This window comes from Nuphar pumila, chromosome 17, assembly GCF_984573655.1.
Source record: "Nuphar pumila chromosome 17, dmNupPumi1.hap1.1, whole genome shotgun sequence".
Lineage (NCBI taxonomy): Eukaryota > Viridiplantae > Streptophyta > Magnoliopsida > Nymphaeales > Nymphaeaceae > Nuphar > Nuphar pumila.
The window spans coordinates 750,605-771,337 of record NC_143265.1 but is presented as its reverse complement, the minus strand read 5'-3'; the positions used below and the strand labels follow the sequence as shown (position 1 = coordinate 771,337).

General features: G+C 36.5%; 1 protein-coding gene across 1 annotated transcript; it reads left to right on the top strand.

Moving 5' to 3' along the window:
* Positions 1–17,957: 17,957 nt before the first annotated feature.
* On the top strand, positions 17,958–19,182 carry LOC149811296 (uncharacterized). The gene is made up of 3 exons (XM_089993701.1): positions 17,958–18,099; positions 18,214–18,289; positions 18,469–19,182. The coding sequence occupies exons 1-3, from the start codon at positions 18,076–18,078 to the stop codon at positions 19,071–19,073; spliced, it is 705 nt and encodes a 234-aa protein (XP_089849827.1). The 5' UTR covers positions 17,958–18,075; the 3' UTR covers positions 19,074–19,182.
* Positions 19,183–20,733: the final 1,551 nt, after the last annotated feature.

Genomic DNA, 20,733 nt, shown 5'->3' with positions numbered 1-20,733 from the left:
CAACCTACAGATAGAAGCATCACAGCAGGTTAGGGTTGGTCTAGACCCTGACAAGGAAAATTGAGATTTTTACAGGTTTCATGAAAAATCGATTTTTAGCATAAACTAAATCTTATTGGAAAAATCTAAAAAAATACTGAGAAACAATAGGTTCTAACAAGGACCCACTGTATTTTTTTTTAGGAATTTGGATCGGCCATCTGGGACATCTCAGAGATTCTTGTCTGCTAAAACAAAACCTAGAATTTCCAGAAAGGTAAAATCCCAGTTTTGGAATCCGATTTTTTTAGAGGGGTTCCGAAACCCAAATAGACCTAGATTTTTGAAAGGATGTCACAGATAGTGTAACGCCCCGGATTTCCAAAACAAAGCTAAGTTAAAATTTTCATGGATTTCTCTTTTTTTTTTTTTTCTTTGCAGCGGAACTTAGAAAAGCTTTTAGCAGCGGAATAAGACGATAATGAGTCGTCGGTTTTAGAAAACTTCGAGCACGTTGCAGGTATGTGGCCAAGCAACTCATTGACCACCAAAGTGTTCCATTTTATCGAAAGCACATGTTTATTACAACACTACTGCTTAGAAAAGCAGTGAAGGTTCAATAAAAAGGAAGCAGTACAACTCTGTCTAGAGAAACTCTGGAACTTGATGCCGCCTTGCTCCGCATATCGCCACGCAGGTTCAACACCTGAAATCCCCATTAAACGGGGTCAGAACCACTGATGGTCTGGTAAGTAGGCAAACACCTATCTATTCAACTCAAGTAAATGCATAGACCACTCAGGGTCGCAGTTCGTAATACGACGCTCAAGCCTCCATGACTTAGCGTATATCGCAAAAGCCTCATCAGGGCTATGAGTTGAACATCCACGCAAGTCGTCATGACTTCGCATAAGCCTCTTTAGGGCTGTGAGTTAGAATAACCTCTTAAGTCTTTACGACTTAGCCTTGACTTCCTCAGAGTCACGAATGGATGTCTAGCTCAAGCCTTTATGCTTGGCACATCCGTATCCTACGAATCTAAGGACAGCTCTCCGAGCTTCACTTAGTCGTACGGATATCAATGGGGTTCTTTCTCAATCAGTCCAGTAGTATACCGACCATGATACCTTCACAAAGGTTATGCAGGACTGACTCAACAACGTCATTCACTCATACATTCAAAGTAGCGTTGTACCTAAGCTAATGCTTTGTTTCGATAATTGCACCTCCCCCTGGGCTTAGGGGACTCATATCTGGGCGACAACGCGACGATCTGGGGGTTGATTATTCTATGTATTTTAGATACCCCAGAGGCCTGTTGACCCCATCCCCCTAGTAGGACGGTACAGCATACCGGAAGAGATCCTTACTAGGTATCCGAATGCATTCTGCTACTGCAGTAGTTGGGTTCAATCCTTAGATATTTAAGGATAACCACGACCTCCATACCTCTGAGTGACGAAGGCCATCAATGAACTCTATCAGGTTCGGGTGAAATATATGTCACTCAAGGCTGCGCCATCACCGTCTTCCTCGGTGAGAAATTCTGAAAGGGGCCTGCCGGTCTTACAATTACTTGACGAACATTGCATGCCTATAGGGCAGCCTTTGAGAAGTATGTACCCGACCCCAATCAACCACACGGTTTTCACCGTGGAACAAATGTTTTATTCATATGCATGCTTAACTCTGCTCTCGGCACTTCGGCCTTGACGAGCACTTCACCTCTTTCGGTGGAAACAACTCACTCCGGCTCAGCGGCCCTTACGAGTCTGGTTGTCTGATAATTCTCAATGAGCATGCACATGACTCGATCTCTACGGATCGGCTACTCGGCGTATTTTTACGCAACGAGCTCAGGACCTTGTCAAGGCGCTACCACTACTTTGGCGCAACGGCTCTTACAAGTATGATGCCCTTGCAGGTGTCAGGGAGACGAGTCATTCTGACATCGTTCCAACAAAGGACATTATTGTGCCACTTAACTGGTTTTGGCAGCTCTTCTGCCAACCATTCTGTCAACACCTTCTCTGCTCTACCGGCAGTGGTGCGACGAACCTTTCTACATCATAGAAGGCGTTCCATAACTGGGTAGCACTTCTGCTACGTTCTTTCTAAGCTATTCTTAGCCCTTCAGGAATTTTAGCAGCACTTCCTCTCTTTAACGGAGAAAGCGTGCGTTTTCTTTTATCCATTTCAGCAGCATCTCCCCTCTTTGGTGGGAAATCGCTACGCTTAACTCGGGAAATGGATGCGCATCGTTGTGCGTACTTTGCATCCATCAAGGTTACCGGAACCTTGGGTCATAGCCAGGCCATACGTAATTGATTTAGTCTTTACGTAAAGAGCATTTTGCCAAAAGGCGAAGCCTTTCCAATAGGGGCTTCATTCGTCAAGCAGAATCTTGTACGAGGAGCGGTAAGGGAATCGCATGGGCGATTTTGGAGTTGATCTCCGTTTGAACGCTCACTTACGCGCCATATATGTAATATAAGCAGAAGCCTGTGCTTTATACAGCGGCGGCGTAAAAGAAATGCATATACTATTGTTCAGGGTGTGTAACTGAACGAAATATTCTACATATATAACAAAACAGGAGCCTTGGCATCGTTCGACGCGACGGCGTAAGTAAATACATTGCAGAAAGCAGGAGCCTTGGCATCGTTCGACGCGACGGCGTAAGTAAATGCATAATCGGAAGTGCAGTAATCGGAAGTACAGAAAGCAGGGAGCCTTGGCATCATACGACGCGACGGCAAAGGTAAATTACATGGCCTGTGCGATATAAGACGCGTCGGCAGTATCAGCAGATATACACCTAGATCTGTATCCAACGATAGTTACGAGGCGAGCGAGTGAACACCGAAGTGTCCTAGAGGGCTCAACCAAGAACTAGGGTGAGATACTATTTTGAAGAACGCATATACTGCGTATTCGAACATATATATCCGACGATAGTTACGAGGCGAGCGCGTGAACACCGAAGTGTCCTAGAGGGCTCAACCAAGAACTAAAGTAAGATACTACTTCAGAAAGTATATGCTATATACAAACAATCAAATACTTGAGAGAGATGGTTTAATGAAGCGAACTTACTTCAAATCGTGGAAGAAACGACTCCGGGTTGCTTCTTTGGCTTCGAGCCTTCTTTCGAGAGGTCAAACTAAGTCAGATGAAGCTGACTTAGTTGAGAAAGAGGTAGAGCAGGTCAAGCTACTCAACCTAAGTGGTTTGAACCAAACAGGCTTCGATTCAAGTCAACTGGGTTCAGCAGGTTCGAACTGAGCTCAAGTAGGCTAAGTCTGGGTTCAGAAATCCAAACCAAAAGCTGGACCAAAAAGGACTTTGACTTTGACTTCTAACCCAACTAGGTTCAAGTCAAGTCAACTCGGTTTGAGCTAGGTCAGGTGGGTTCAGACCTAGGTCAGGTGGGTTAGGACCAGGTCAGGCAGGCTCAGACCAGGTCAGGTGGGCTCAGGTGGGCTAGGCTAGGTAGGGGAGGTTTGGAAAAGGAGGAGAGAGAGAGGGCTAGACGATTTTTCAAAGGAGGGAGGCTCCTCTATTTATAGATTCTGAAACTTGAGCCCCAAGTTTCAGAATTTCCATTTTAGTCCATAGCTTTTTCAGAAATTCTCTTTGATCTTATCCATCTGACTGTTTGATCTTATCCATCTGAGATATTTCCATGAGATATTTTTGTGGGTCCCACCGGATATTTTCTGAAGAATATTTCTGTGGGTCCCACCAACATTTTCGTGGGTCCCACAAAAAAGTTGAGTTTTCGGCATTTTTTTCCGAAAAAATCTGAGTAGGCCATTATCTTCGTATTGATGCAACTAAGAAAGTTGGCTCGCAGGAATCTCTTGATTTCGATCAGGGAGGAAGTTATGATCTCCAGAGCGTTTGAGCATATATTCGTGAAGATACGAATATCCTAAGTATATTTGGATCACAGAAATCAGTTTGATTCGCTTTACGATAAAAACGCTATTTTTCACTGGAAAAATGCCTCAGGAATTTATTCAGAGTTATCTGAAAAATTGCGGGTCTTACAGATAGACATAAGTATTCATAAATGAAATTTTTAGAATTTTTGAACAAAAATACTCAGATGAAATATCAATTGGACTGACGCTTAAAATCAAAACTTTAAATTAATAAGCAAACCTTAGTGACATTGAACAAACTACCTATAAAAAAAAACAGTTTAATAACATGCCTAAATGCATATTTAATCATGAAAAGAAAATAAACACAGGGAGATATGAATCGTATATATATATATATATATATATATATATATATATATATATATTTGGCTATGAGAAGGGAGGATCCGGTCCACTGTTTGGATGGATCCTTTTCTCTCAATAACAAAAGCAGGAAACAAGAGGAAAAAAAAGAAAAAAAAAAGAAAAAAAAAAAGAAACTGGAAAAGCAAGAGGACTCTGTTACACAGGTTGGAGCTAGAGACTTTGGGGTTGAAGCCGTTGGCACTGGTTGAAAGAGGATGCAACACTTGAACCGATCGATGGAGATGGTTATGGCAGTTGTACTGATCGGTTGGATTGAGGTAAATGGCTGCAGCAATGGGAGGCCTAGAGGTATTTGAAGATGCTGCAGTTGTGGCTGGAACAAGGGATGGATTGGCTGGAGCTGAAGCAAACGGTTGGAGCGAGGTTGCTGTAGTTGGGCGATGATGGAGATGTGGCTGGAACTATGGCTTGTGGTGGTGCTGCTGGCTGAACTGCTTCAAGGGAGATGGACTTGCTGAGATCATGGTGAGAGAGAGAGAGAGGGATCAGGCTGAGAGAGAGAGAGAGAGGTAAGGCTTGAATGGGAGAAGAAGCACAACTGTGTGGTCTCTTCCTTTTTAATTAAAACCCAACTTAGGTTTTGATAGAATTAGGGCTAAAGTTTGAAAAGGGGTAATGAGAGAGGTGAAAGGCATCCATCGTATGGTGCTTGAATGGGAGAATAGGAAAGAGGCGGGGGTCTTATGGTGGCTGGACCAAGGAAAGGGGAAAGAAGGAAAGGAAGGGAAGAAAGAAGAAAGAAAGAAGAAAGAAAAGAAAAGAAAGAAGGAGAAGGAAAGACGAAGAGAAGGAAAGAAAAGGAAGAAAGAAAAGAAAAGAAGGAGAGAAGGAGGAAGGGGGGGTCGACCCCCTTGTGGGTCCCACCTCCTCTTATAAAAAATAAACAAATTAAAAAAAAATAAAACAAAAGAAAACAAAGAAAAGAAATTTTTTTTAAATGAAAATGTAGATGTAAATGAAGGAACCATTTTAGAGTAGGCTCACTTTCCAAATTTGAAATTCATTTTGAGAATCCTAAGGGTAGAACAGTCTTTTAGAAATCTTTCGAACGAAATGGGCTATTTTTGGCAGTTTTTGAAACAAACTCAGAATTTGAAGTTTCATATCCCGTTGCGAAGCAAATCCAGTTTAGAATTTGAAAATTTGAGTTTTAAAGAAATCCAAATTGTTTTTCTCGAGAAAATATTTCCAAATTTAGAATCCTGGGGGTAAAAATGTCAATATTAGAGACCCAGGGTTTGAAATTGATTTCTGAAAACTTTTAAAACTCAATCTGGATTGAAATTTATAAAACTGGAGTTCTGGATCTCGAAAATAAAATAGAATGTAATGAAATGTTATAAAATGATATGAAATGATGAGAAATGACATGAAATGCTATGCGAGATGCAGACCCTGAATGAAGAATTTTGAATATTGGACTTTAATTGACACTTATACCAGTTCAAAAAGTGTTAAAATTGATAAAATTTTCAAAATGATTCAAGAAATGGTTTTTGGGCTCTACCAGGCCAGAGTGACACTGAAAATTTGGGTTTAAACTGATTTGAACTAAAATAAACTAGATTGAGCTTGGTTTTAGGGTTTCAAAACTCAAAAGAATTGACAAGACACTGACTCGACTGAATTATCAAGAAAAACTGCCATTTTTAGAGAAATGGTCACTAAAGTGAAGTGAATTACGGACCAGAGCTGAATTTGAGTTGAAACAAAGGTCAGTAATACTGAGATGGACTAAAATTAAAGCTCGAACACTAGCTCAACTGGTTGAACTCAACTCAATTTCAGCTGAAAAAAGCTGAAATGGGCTAAAATGGGCTCCTGGACACTTGGAAATGGTTTTGAACTGAAACTGGAGTGCTTGAACTCTTGATGGGCTCAAGCTAGACTTAGAGGAATGTGAGTGACTGTGAATGACTGATTCAGAGACAATTGACTTGGATTTGAGTGAGAAATAAGCTCATTTTTGAAGAAATGGTCTCATTTTGGCAGGAATGGTCAGAAATGAATATAGTTTGTTCATTGTGAGCTTAGATGAGCTAGAAATGACTAATATTCTAACTGTTCTGAACTGACTAATGAGCTTGGTTGACTCCGACTGATTGGGGTCTGGGATGACCTGGGGGTAAAATGATAATTTTCCTAGTAAAAATGGGTAAAGTGGTGATTTTCTGAAACAGACTTAGGGTTTGACTCCTACGCTGACATATCAGGGTTAACACTGCACGAGAGGGAATGTTTAAAAATGAATGAGGAAAATGTGGGGTGTTTACAATTTTGATGAAACTTTTGCACCAGTAGCTCAATTGGAGTCAATTTGAATAATGCTTATTTTTGCTAGCTATATGAATTTTAAGTTATACCAAATTGATGTTAAGAGTGCACTTTTGAATGGATACATCAATGAAGAAGTTTATGTAGAAAAACCTTCAGGCTTTGAAGATGAGAAATATCCAGAAAGAGTCTACAAATTAAAAAGAGCTTTGTACATACTCAAAAAAGCACCAAGAGCATGGTATAAAAGACTACAAAGTTTTCTAGAACTATCTAGTTTTTCCATCGGTCGGGTAGACTCCACTCTATTTATTAAAAATTTAAATTCAGATATTCTTATTGTGCAAATTTATGTTGATACTATAATATTTGGTTCTACTAATGATTCTCTTTGCCAAGATTTTGCTAAAGCCATGCAGGAAGAGTTTGAAATGAGCTTGATGTGTGAATTGAAATACTTCTTTTGACTTCAAATAAAGCAAAGTGAAGAAGAAATCTTCATCAACTAAACCAAGTATACAAAAGAACTTCTTAAAAGATTTGGCATGGACTCATCTAAATCAAGAAGAAATCCTATGAGCACAACTACCTCTCTTGACAAAGATGGAAATGGTAAAACTGTAGATACTAAGCTCTATAGAGGTATGATTGGATCTCTATTATACTTAACTACTAGTCGACCTGATATAATGTTTAGTGTTTGTATGTGTGTTAGATTTCAAACTAATCCGAAGGAATCTCACTTAATTGTTGTAAAACAAATTCTTTGATACTTGAAAGATACTTCAGACTTTGGATTGTTTTACCCGAAATCATCTTCCTTCAATTTAGTTTCATATAGTGATGCAGATTTTGCTGAAAGCAAATCTGATCGCAAGAGTACTAGTAGAACTTGTCACTTTTTAGGACATTTCTTAGTCTCTTGGTTTAGTAAAAAACAAAATTCAGTATCACTCTCAACTACTGAAGCAGAATATATAACAGCTAGTTTAGCATGTACACAAGTACTATGGATGAAGCAAACCTTAAGAGATTTTGGTTTGAATTACTCCACAACAATAATTTATTGTGATAACACTAGTGCTATAAATTTTTTAAAAAATCTTGTTCAACACTCAAGAACTAAACATATTAAAGTGAGACATCATTTTTTATGAGACATGTTTTAAAAGGTGATACTTCTTTAAATTTTATACTCATAAATGCACAACATGCTGACATATTTATTAAACCACTCAAAAATGAAGATTTTATGAGAATTAGAAGAGAATTAGGCATTTTCCCATTATTAGACTTATAATTTGTTTTTGAAATCTTTGTTTTACTTGACAACTTTCAAAACTGAATTTTTTAGTAGACTAACATTTGACGATTAGTCGACTGGTAGTTGGTTATTTTAAAAAAAAAAATGGAACTGACTTCTTACTTGTTTTAAAAACTAAGGGTAGTCGACTTAGGTTACAAAACCCCCATGTTTCTCTTTCCCTCTCCTCAACCATCCTTTTCCCTCTTTTCTAAAACCCTTGGAAAATCGACGTTCCTCTTCCACTCGTCGGGCGATGACAACCTCTGCAGCGCTGAACAATCCCTCTTCTACTCGTTGGACGTCGTCACTGCAACGCTGGATTCCTCACAATGTCCCGTCCTTCACTACGGCAATGCCATCTTCTGCAGGTTTCATCTTCTTTGTCTCCTCTTTCTTGACGATGATGCCTCATCAGAAAACTGCCTCTGAACATGCTTCCCCTTCCTCATCCACACCCACAGACACATTTGGCTCTATTTTTGCCCTTCCCATCTTACCCTATAGAAGTATTTTTTTCACGTTTATCCACGATATGATCTTGAGGCATTATTTATAGGGATTTTATATCTTTTTTATGCTTCTTCTGATCGTGATTATTATCCTTTATTGATCCATTTGTTTTACATAAATTTGCAAATAGATCACGATACTGGTTTTATTTCTTCTCTTGTTAGAGATGTTGAAATCGAATTTGATTACAAACTTTTTGGAAAGATTCTTAATGTTTCATCTTCTGACACTCTTTTTAATTCCATTGAACTTGAGGATGAAAAGATTTTCTACCAAATACTACTTTCAGGCACTCCGCATTGTTCTGCTTTCAAAAATACAAACCTTCAACCTTGCGCTTGAATTGCAAAAAGAATTCTCGCTCATAATGTCCTCCCCAAAACAAGATCTTTTGAATATTTTTCAACTGATCTTTCTACTACTCTATATGTCTTATTTGGAAATATATCTGCAAATTGGGCACACGTCTTTTTTACTACGTTACGAAAACAAAAACCTTTTCTTCCGTATGGGTGTATCCTTACCCGAATCTTTAAATATTTTAAAGTGCCTCTGAATAATGAAAAGTTTGTTTCTTAAAAGGAAATCTTTGATGAAACTGTTTTTAAACAAATGAAACTTTCCTATCTAGTACCTTCATTCTCTGGATCTCCTATATCTCTTGAACCATCACCATCTCCTATATCGCCTCCATCTCAAGGCAAAAGGAAGAGATTCTCTACTGGAAAAGATGATGATGAAATTTTGAAACACATTAAAGCTTTGGAACTTCAACAACATACATTTCGTGAGGATGTTACTCAACAGCTTTCATCTATTCAGTCTGATATAGCTGGAATCAGGAAGATGCTCAAGCAACACTTCTCTTGAACTTTGTTTATTGATATTGATTTGATAACATTTTTTTTTGTTGTAATGTTTTGAACTTGTATCTGCATTTTTTTGATACTCTGACTCTACCTACTCCTTTTGATCATGACAAAGGGGGAGAAGCAAACCAATATGCATGAGAAGAAAAACAATGTGTTGATATTATGCTAACTTCTTATGTTTTGACAGCATATTGATAGGGGGAGTAAGTTTTCTATCTGTTTATCAATGCTCTATCTGTGACTAGTTTGACATCATAAAAAAGGAGAAGATTGTTAAGACAAGAAAGTTGTGCACGGTAATTTAAGTACAAGATTTTGATGATGAACAACTGGAACAACTGAATTTTAGCTAAGGCAATGAAGAATGATGAAAAGAATTGAAGAATTCATTGAAGAATCTGTGAAGACAAGTGTGCAAATGTAAATCTCTTTAAAAGTCTTAGATTCTTGTAAGAGCCTTACTTTGATTGTATATCTTACTTGTGTTTCACCTAAAAATACTTAAGAAAAACTTTTCTAAAAGAACCCTTGGCGAAAATTATTTTAGAAAGCTCTTTACCCATATTTTTAGGTTTATTAGTTGACTAATAGACTCATCAGTCGACCAACCCAAGAATTCGATTTTTGAAAAAGTTTAATAGAAGTCGACTGAAAGTTTTCTTAGTCGACCTGCCAGAATGTTCATTTTCTAAAAATTTTAGCAGGAGTCGAATGAAAGTTTTTCCAGACTACTGATGATTTTTATCAGTCAATTAACTTTTCTTTAGTCAACTAAGTTTCAAAAACCGGAATTTAAATCTATTTGGCTAGACACAGTAGTCGAATGACTTTATCTTGTCAGTCTGCTAATATTTAATTTTAGTCGACTAATAACTATTTCAGTCGACTAATATAGTCATTTTCTGAAACTTTCAGAAGTTGCATTCTTTCATTTTTCAAACAATTTTTATTGTTCAAAAATCTCTGTTTGACACCCCTTTGTACTACCAACGTCTTGAATTCTTTAGCTATAAATAAGAATGAGATCTACACTCAAAATCATCAAGAGAAACATCAAATTCTTTATTTTTCACTCATATTCATTCAAGTATTCATTTTCTCACTCACTGAGTATTTTCACTCTAGTTTTTCACTCCAATTCTTTTTGTGTGTTAGTGAAATCGTGAGTTGAGTATTTCAGCAACCTTAAAAGCCTATTTCACTCTATTTGCATTCATAAGAAAAGCCTGTAGGTTGATTGTAAGTTGGTTATTTTAATTTTTCTGTAAAAGGACAATCACCTTGGTTTAAAGGAGAAGTTTGCTTTCAGCAGGGTTGTTGCTGAAATTGAGAACGGTTTGGGTTTGTTTGATCTTGTGGTGGCACAAATGTGATAGTGGAAATCTCAAGCGGGTTTTGCTTGGAGACTGGATGTAGGTCTGGAAGACCGAATCAGGATAAAATTCTTGTGTTTTTTGTGTGTGATTGCTTTACAATATTCAAATTTCAAAGAATAAGATTAAAAGTACTATTCTCCCCCCCCCCCCCCTCTAGTGTGCACTGCATCGATCCTACAACACTTTAAGATACAAGATCCAAATCCAGAATCTCAATTTTCATCATGAATTCGGCTTTTTCATTTCAATTTTCAGAAATCCATATTCAGGGTTTGATTGCCATTTCAGATCAATTTCCTTTAATCGAGATCCAGATCCAGATCCAGTTTTATTTGAAACCTCATATCTAGATCCTTTTCAAAATTCAATTTTTATTTTAATTTCAACACCAATTCTCGAATTTCAAATTCAAATCCATCATTTTACAAAAAAAAATTGAAAAATACCCTAGATCCAATTCATAATTCAATCTGGATTTTGAAATATCAAAATGAATCCAAATCTAGTTTCAAAATCCAATTTTTTATTCAAAATCAATTCTTGAATTTCAAATTCAAATCAAAATCTATTTTTTATCCTAATTTCAAAAATAATCTTTGAATTCCAAATCCAATATTTTTGCAAAAATTTCTCAAAATTCAATCTGGATCCTGTTTTAACTCAATTTGGATTTCAAAAATTAAATTGGATCTTGGATTCAATTGAAATCCATTATTTTCAAATTCCCCTTTTATCTTTCATCTTTTATTTCACTTATATTTTTAGACCTTTTAAAAATAAAAAAAATACATTTTCAAAGAGACGGTGCCACTTGGCATTTTTCAAATTCATTTTAAAAGTCTACTTTTAAAAACCCTTTTTGCTTTTAAAAACACACATGAGCATCACTTTCAAGGTGATGCCATGTGTCAAACTTTCAAGCAAATACCTATTTTACCTAATTACAAAATTTGAAAAAGACACACATGGGCACCCACTTGCAAGGGGGTGCCATGTGTCAAGATTTCTTGCAAAATGACATTTTTGCCTATTTGAAAAATATCAAATTACCCACATGGGGTAGGCGCCCCCCCTCTCCCCCCCCCCCCCCCCCCCCCCCTCCCCCATGTGAGCCTCTTGCCACCTCAGCCCTAGGCTCCCAAAAATATCTTAATTTCTATTGCCCACAATGCCCCTAGATCTATCTATAAATAGATCTAGGGGGGCGAGTTTTCCAAGAAGAAATTCTCTCCCTCTCTATAGCTAATTGTGTTCTCTTGCTTGGTGGCTGAAGTGAATAAAAATGACTCCTTCTCCATCCCTTAAGGTAGGCCATCTCCTCCCTCTCTTCTAATTCCTCTTTTCTTTTAATTCTTTTACAAATTCTCTAAATGTCGCCCCCGTCTTCTCTTCTTTTTTCTTGCAATTTTCTTTCAATTTCATGAATGACAATGTAGATTTATATTGTTTTTGCATTGATCTTGCTTTTATGCCTTTTGATTCATTCAAATTGCTATTTAGTTTGTGTATTTTTTATTCTAGCCATTGAGATTATGAGATTTGATCTTCAATAGATCAAATCTCATTTCTAATGGGCTAAATCAATTTTAATTTATGCCTCAATGCTTTCAAAGTTATTTTAGATGTTTTAATTTTTATTTTTACATCATTTTTGTCATCATCCATGATTTGAAATGATAGATCTCATGTTTGATCATTCGATCAATTCATTAATCAAGTTTTATTCATTCAATCATGTTTAGATGATATTTTCAATTTTTGTCTATTTTTTATTTCATCGATTCGCATATAATTAGGCATCATTTTAATTTGATTTGTTTACTGCATCTTCCTTTATGTGTTTTTGAGATCTTTACCAAAAATGAGATTATTCTGAGTTGATCTGATTCATCAAAATATTTTTGGATTTGGACCCTGTCATTCTGGGCCACCCAAATTTTCCCTAAAATTAGACCAACTTGTCGGAGTGATTTCTCCTTAACCAGAGGTGATCTCTCAAATCTGTAAAATGGGATGTCTCCAGGATTTTTCATTCCAATTTTCAACAATTTCTATAGTATTTTCATGCCTGATTTTGGTTGGAAACCATGACCCTATTATACTGTGTCATTTTAATGGTTTAGTTTTTAGCCCATTTTGTCAGAGTCATATTTTCTCAATGGGAGATTATTTTTTAGATCTGTAAATGAGATTTTCTTCATCTGAATGTTTATTTCATCTTTGTAAATTTTCAGCAATTTTTATAGAGGAATTTTATTTATTTTGCATTTTAAGTTGAAACTCTGTCTATTTGCAATCCCAGGCATTGCTCAGACCCATGATCGACTTGTTGCATTCATATCTCCTCAATGAGAGATTATTTTTTAAATCTGTAAAAAGGAGTTTATTTCTTAAAATTTCTAGTTCATGCATGCCAATTTTCATAAACTTTCATTTTTTTTGTTTGCCATTTGGATAAAAAACTAGAACCCTATTAATTTTCTTTGATAGACTTTTCACAGGTTTTGAACCAACTTGATTGGATCGGATCTCCCCAATGGGAGATCATTTTAAGATCTATAAAAAGGATTTTTCTTCTATACATGTCTAGTTTAACTCTGTAATTTTTATTAATTTCTATAAATATTTCATATTTGATTCTGATCGAAAGTCAAAACTCTATCATTTTGCCTTATTAAGCATTACTTAAATTTTATCCCAACTTGTTTAGATTAACTCTCTTTAATAAAAAATCAATTTTGAAATCTGTAAAAAGGGTTTCCTTTCATTTTTTGTCTAGTTTATTTATGTTAAATTTCATAAACTTATATATTCATTTGATATTCTAATTCTGTTAAAAACGGAGACTAGTTATAGAACTCAGGACCATTTCTTGAGATAGAACAGTGACTTCTCAAAGTCATCATTTACAAACCAAGATTGATTTTTCATTTTTATAATTTGGAGTTGTTTCTTGATTGAATTAAGCAACTTATACCATAAATTTGAAAGAAATTGAGTTGGTTTGGCCTCTAAAAGCCTAAAATTATAGAAATGTGTCTGTTAAAATCCAATTCTTTGTTTCCAAAATTAATTGTCTAATACTTTAGTCATATATCAAGTTTTAAAAATGCTTTTGAAGTTATGTAAAAGAGAAATATTTTTATGATGTATCATGAATCTATGGAATAATTTTGAACTTCATTTAATCTGTTTTAGACCTTCATTCACCCAAAATTCTCTCACAGGTTCCTTTGTAAATCCTGGTTTTTGCAATTTCCTGTTTTAATTAGATAAAAGACCCTAATTCGAATTTTTCTCCAATTTTTTCTTGTACTTTTCAATTTTAGAACATTTTTAAGGTTTTTAAGAGTCTCCACATTAATTTTTACTAATTTCTATGGTCATTTATTTCTTCATTCATTGCATTTTTCAATTCCAATTTTGTAAAAATCACTTTTCTTTGTTAAAATAAAGTTAAATTGAGCATTTTAACCTTTTAAATTCAATTTTCAAATATAATTCCTATATTTCATAAATTAAAAATGGTTTTCATCAAATTAGAATGCATTAGCTATATCTTAAACAAATTTTAGAAATTATTTGTTTTTTATTTTAATCATTTTTCAATATATTTTCATAAAATCCTCAATTTCAAAGTTAAATTTATTTTAAATTCAAATTCTAAAATGAATTAAGATATTTCAAACCTAAATGTTGAAAATTTGAAACTCTAAAAATATATTTTCAAAATATTTTTGCAAAGTTCATGTATCATTTGCATTTATTTTTATTTTTTTCTATTTTTGGGGCATAAAAGGCTAATTTTGGTTATTTTCTTCAATTTTTCAATAATTGAAGGAAAATCCATAAAAGCCTACATTTATTTCTAACAAGTTTGCTTATTTTGCAAGAATTTTTATTTTCTTTCTAATTATTGTAATTAATTCAATGGTTGTAATAATTCAATTAATGAGAATTTTATTTTATGCTTTGTTTAGAATGAATGAGCATATAGTTTAATTTCAATTTTTCATAATTAATTATTGAATTTTATCTTTTTATTTCAAATATACTATGGTGAAACACGAATGACACATGCACTATTTAATAAAGGATAAATAAAACTAAGTAAAGTTCATATTTATGGTCATGGTCAGAATATGAATAATACTTAGAATTATTATTCTTTATTGAATAAAATTTAACCTAGACTTTTAGGTCATTTTTTAAAAAATCATTAATTTTTAAATCAATTTCTCTTTTCTTCTTTTATTAGAATTTAAACAAAGATTAATTCAAAGTATATTTGTGGCCATAGTCATGAATATATGAGAATTTAATCTTGTTTTAATTTTATAAAAGCATAAAATTCTCTTTTAATATAAATTTCAAATAAATATCAATCAAACTCCTTTAAAACTTTTTATAAAATAATGCATTCATCATTTAGTCTAGAACTGCATCATTATTTTTCATTTTCAAAATCATTCAAAATACTATTCAAGTATTTTCCATGCTATAGTCGTCTATAAAAAAATAGTATAGAAACAAAAGTTTTGCTTTGAAGTAATCGGGGCTGGCCCCCATTTATTTGAATGAATCTTAAAAAGAGGTTCATGATAAACTTAATTATTTGAAATGAAAGGAAGGCGACATGCCTTTCCCATTTGACACCTAGAGCAAACAAAGTTTTTGCTTTCAACTCTAAAGACATCAATCATCTTATTTGAATGCAAAAAGGAGATCGTGCTTGATTGTGGATGGTCCAAGCGAGCATGCCACTGTGCAAATAAAGCTTGCTTATTGCGATTTGAAAAAAATGCCATTGGCCCTTGATCCATCGAGTAGAGATTGCCCTTCTTACTTCCCGTCGTCATCACTTTCCATGTTCTCTTGTTCTTAACCACACAACCAGCAGCAGTAAATTCAAAAGAACAAGGTAAATCTGATGTGAGTTGACTGATAGAGAGCAAATCATGTTTCATTTTGGGCACACATAAGATGTCTTTTAAAACAATAGGAGCAGTAATTGAGGTAGACTGCAAAGTAGCGTCTCCAATGTGCGATATAGGTAATTTTTTTCCATCTCTTATCATAACAAAATCTTGACCTTTATTGGGTTTAAGATTAGATAGCTTACTGGCATCTCTAGTGTTGTGCGATGATGCCCCAGTGTCAACAAACCACTCAGACTCTTGCGGATCAGAAATGATCATGGCAGCGAGGGCTTGAGGTATGTCATCTACTTGGTAAGAGTGATTAAACCTGTGATAGCAGTTTAAGGCAGAATGGTTCTTCTTGCGGCAAATTTGGCATGTTGTACCATGAAATTTATTTTTTCGTTCATCGATCGATTGAGACTGTTTTTGATGACTATTAAAAGTCTTAGAATTTTCTCCTTGATTGAAATCTCACCCTTTGCTATTGAACTGATAGTTGTTTCGTCTTTTATTATTGAAGGACTCTCGATTTCCAAAATGTGCAACTTGAGGTTGAGACTCTTTTCTGATATGAGGGAACGGGTGGTTTGAGCATGCTGATAACAAAATGCCCTAAACCTTGAAGCAACCAGAAAACCTTCACCTTATTCTCAACTGATTTTTCAATGGTAGCTAGATCATCGCAAAGATTCTTAAAATGATTGATGTAATCATTCAAGGAATTTGTACCTTTCTTAATGGTTTGAGAGTTGTTGTATGAGGCAAAACTCTCTTTCTTGCAAATCTTGGTCAAACCAATTTATCAATGTTTCCCATATCTCTTTTGATGTATCAATCCCTACAACAAGACCACAGACTCATTCCGAAAGAGTTGCCATGATCCATCCTTTTAGAAGGCGATTTGACTTCTTCTATGAGATGTAATTGGGATTAGGGACAGTTTGTTTTTTAGCATTCTCAACAGTAAGACTAGGCTTGACAATCTGTTCATCTAGAAAGCCTTGCATGTCTTGGCTTTCGACCAGAGCTAGCATTTGAGTGCGCCACAGCAAAAAGTTGCTATGATTTAATTTCAAAGAGATAAAATTTGATATGTTCAGAGTGGTTGGATATGGATATGTTGTACCTGATGACTGAGCCATGGAAAATTCATAGAGAAGCTGGATAAGAATCCAACAAAAGAACAAAGAGGATCTTTAAATGAGCAGTGAATCAGAAACTACTGCAAAGCTCTGATACCATGTAGAAAATGCAAGGCAATGAAGATGTGGAACGAACAGTGGAGAGGCACAAAGGTTTAACGTGGTTCAGTTCAACAGTTGAACCTATATCCACGGTCTAAAAAGAGCACTAAAGCTCTCTGATCTCATCTTATTATTTTGAACGATATACGGAGGATATATATACACTAACAAAAATCACAACAGCCAATCACTAATAAATCTCATTGAGAGATATGAGGTGAACGAGATTCTCGTTTGTTATTGCCTTTATCAACATTATCTTCGATATGTGCTTGCCTTTATCCTCTCATGTATGGCTTTTAGCAGGTCCTTGATTCACGCCTTGAATGATACCATTGTCATTATCGTCATTAACCTAAAATACGAATATTGGGCTACTAAGTGTAAACACGGCAATTAACTGATTAATTTGAATTAACTAAGGCTGATGCAGTCTTAATGAATAAGGATTTAAGGTCAAAGTGTTGTTCCCCCCACACAATCAACTATGGTGAGCGATCAATGACCTTTTAGCAGTCAAACAAACTCATCCTTTTAAGACTCCAAATTTCACCCTTGACTACACGAAGCTGATATTTATCAACTTTCAACTACAAATCCTTATAAATCTTTTGGTGACTAATTGCCACGTATTAATCACTACTGCTCCGTTGGTTTGTCAAATGTTATTAGCTTTACTTTGTTACAAAGAGAGTGGACCAAGGGGTCGTTTATGGCCATTGGGCCCTCTGCGTTGCTTCTAACTGACATTTTGTAATGCTAGAGGTCTACAGCTGATCCACCACCTAGTAACAAATTCCCTAAAATGGCCTTGCACAATACATTGATGGGACATGTAACGATGCTTTTCATCATTTTATTTGACTAGTCTAACTATTCTTAAGCCACGTGTCATCGTGCCTGTCATTGTGTATCAAAATTCTAAAGAAGAGAAGAATAGGGGGCAGCCTGGAGATTTCCTCTTCACGTATTACCCTATGCGTGGGGACGCAGTAAAGCAAAGTCGTGGGTATAAATAGCAAGGGGGAACCCAAAGTTCTACTCTACATCTGTGTGTTCTGCCCGCAAGGTTTAGTTTGTTTATTAGGGTGTTCCCCAGTCTCTTGCCATCCGCATTCCTCAACCAAATCAAACCCCCCGCTTCTCTCTCTCTCTCTCTCTCTCTCTCTCTCTCTCTCAGGGATTGTGCCGTGTACTCAAAGCTCGTCGTCATTGTTAGATTCTTAACTTCCTTCGGCTTCTGAGAAAAGGCTTATTTCTTTCTCGAGGAGAGCCCATGGAGAAAGCACAAGACTTCAAGGTACAGATTTTAACATGCCTTCTGATGCAATCTTTCTTTTTACTTCTTCTTCCTTTTTTCATCTTTCTAAACTGGGTTTTGATGGACTGCTGTTGTTTTGATGCTTTACTTCAGAAATGGGAATTAAAGGTAGCTGTCCATTGTGATGGTTGTGCAAGGAAAGTGAAGAAGGTTCTGCAAAGCATCGACGGTAAGCATTTCCCGAGGAAACCAAGTTTTCCAAATTCGATAGAAAAAGAAATTCTTGCATTGGTGCCTGAAAGAAATTCCTACTTTTTTTTTCCAATTCTTGGAAGAAAGCCTCATAGAAGTAAATTTTGAGCCTGAAACATTTTGGTGCCTGTTGGTGGTGGTTGAAACTTGAAACAGGGGTATACAGGGTAAGTGTGGATTCAGCAAAGCAGAAGGTGACGGTTGAGTGCGAAAGCAAATTGAGTTCCGATATCCTAATCAAGAAGTTGACCAAGATGGGAAAGCCTGCCGAGTTATGGCCCGAGGATCCAAAGCAGAAGCCTTCCAATGACGATAAGAAGGCAGCGCCGTCCGAGAAGGCTGGTGGCGAAAAAGAAGAGAAAAAGAAGACAGAAGACGCAGGAAACAAACAAGAAGCAGGGAAGCAAGCAGAGGAAGATGGTGGTGGAAGCGGCAATGCCGCCACCTCTGCTCCTGCAGCTAGAAGCAACGGTAGTGCTGATGTTGCAGCAGCCAAGGGTGCCTACGTTGCAGACATTAGACAGGATCTGAGCCATCCCCTACCACCAGAGAGTTTCGGTATGATGTACCCTTCGAACCCGGGCGTGGTTCACTACACGGTAGGGTATCACACGGTGGATCCCTACGCGGTGCGCCCTTACACTCCAGGGCAGTCATCAAATTACTATGATCAGATGCGGCGCTCTTATCCGCCCCACAATGTGCAGTTCAACACGGACATGTTCAATGACGAGAACACCCACAGCTGCACGCTGATGTGAGGGAGTCGTCACACTGGAGGCTAATTATATTCGGAGAGATCAGGACGACTTTGTATTTTAGAACCAGCAACCAGAAAAGCGAGAGTTTTAGATATAGGTCAAGTAAAAATACTAGCAGAGCTGGGGCCATGAGGTCTCCTTGTACCTTGGTGACTGCATAATTAACTGATACAAGAATAAGGCCCGAAGTTTTTTTATTTTTGCCTTGGTTGCATTTGTTTTGTTGTGTAATTTAATCAAGGTTTTTTACACTAGGATGAAACTTCAACTGCCATCTATCTGTTAGATGGACAGTTCTTAACAAAGTGAAGTTTTTTGTTCATATGTCGAGCCGGGTATAGCTTTGAGGCTTTTTACAGTGGCATAGGACCACAAAAGTCGTTTATCGGACCCTACTTAATGTCATTGTTATGCCGGATATAAGCCAAGACGAGGTGGGGATTCGAGACTTGCACTGTTTTCTGATTGTCCGAACAAATTCCCATTGTTTCGATCAGAGTCCGTTTGAAAACGAGAATGCTGTTGATGTTTTGCCTCAAGCATCAAGGCTTCTGACATCTGTCCTAAAAGATATCTCAAAGTTCATGTTTTAAAACACTAAACCTGTTTCCTGTGTCAAGAATTTGGATGCCCATTCGTTATTGGAGCGAGCACACTTTTTGGACTGAAAACAGGGGAGTCGATGCCAGATCAAGTTTCTAGGCGTGTTCAGACTTCAGTACATCACCCTTATAAGCTAAACTTGTTGCACGTAGTGCAGAGATTCGTTTGGGTTTACATTTCAGCTCCATTTGCTCTTGTTTCGTAAATCTTTACTCGAGTTTCTCCAGCTACGATAAACATGTAGTGAAAATCAAACTTTGCTTTCTCTCCCATGGCTGATCTCTGTGTTCTTCTATTTTTATGTTTTGCCTCCCATGAATTAGTAATGTTGATGTTTCTTTAGTCAGAGAGAGGAGAGAGAGAGAGAGGGCATCTGTGCAAGTGAAAGGTAAGTACACGAACACGAGCGTATGTGTGTGTGCGCAGGCGTGTTCTCTTCAGCTTTACTGTGCGTTGCAAGAAACGTTGGCACCCATTTTGTAAATTGACATGGGCAGTGTGACCCCACGAATTCGGAAACCACTTGTCATCGAGAGGTATGACATTTTAGCGCCATGGTTGTATCGCATTACAGAGACAATACCATCTTACATTTGTGCTGTAAGGTGCAGTTTTCCAATTAGGATATTGCGGTGAATTTGAAAAGTAGGCAGCTTGCTCGCTAAGAAAATAAATCTAGAAAAGAAGGGAAAAAATACTTTCCTTTTTCCTTTTGTTTAAATCTGACCTTCTTTTTCCACTTTTCTCCTCCACTTAGTAAACATGGTATTAGACATAGGCTACTTGTATTGCGTGGATCTGCTGTTTCGGTTGGCTTTCAACAAATCCCAAGAGCTTGGTCAGAGAACATCGGATCCCATCATTTTAAATTAGGATGGGTTCCATCATACATTCAATCCTAACCATCCAATCAATGGCTAAATTATTCGGCTGATGGCTAGGATTGAATGTATAATGAAACCCATCCTATTTCAAATGATGTGATCCGTTTCCTTGGTCAGTTGCTTTTATAGTTTATCACCATTATTTAGTCCAATCGCAGTACATATTGGGAGAA

Bases quoted from the DNA above. Each gene is read 5' to 3' on its own strand.
- LOC149811296 (XM_089993701.1), top strand. From the start codon at position 18,076: ATGGAGAAAGCACAAGACTTCAAG. The intron at 18,100-18,213 runs GTACAGATTTTA...GCTTTACTTCAG, and splicing joins AGAAAGCACAAGACTTCAAG to AAATGGGAATTAAAGGTAGC. The intron at 18,290-18,468 runs GTAAGCATTTCC...AACTTGAAACAG, and splicing joins GGTTCTGCAAAGCATCGACG to GGGTATACAGGGTAAGTGTG.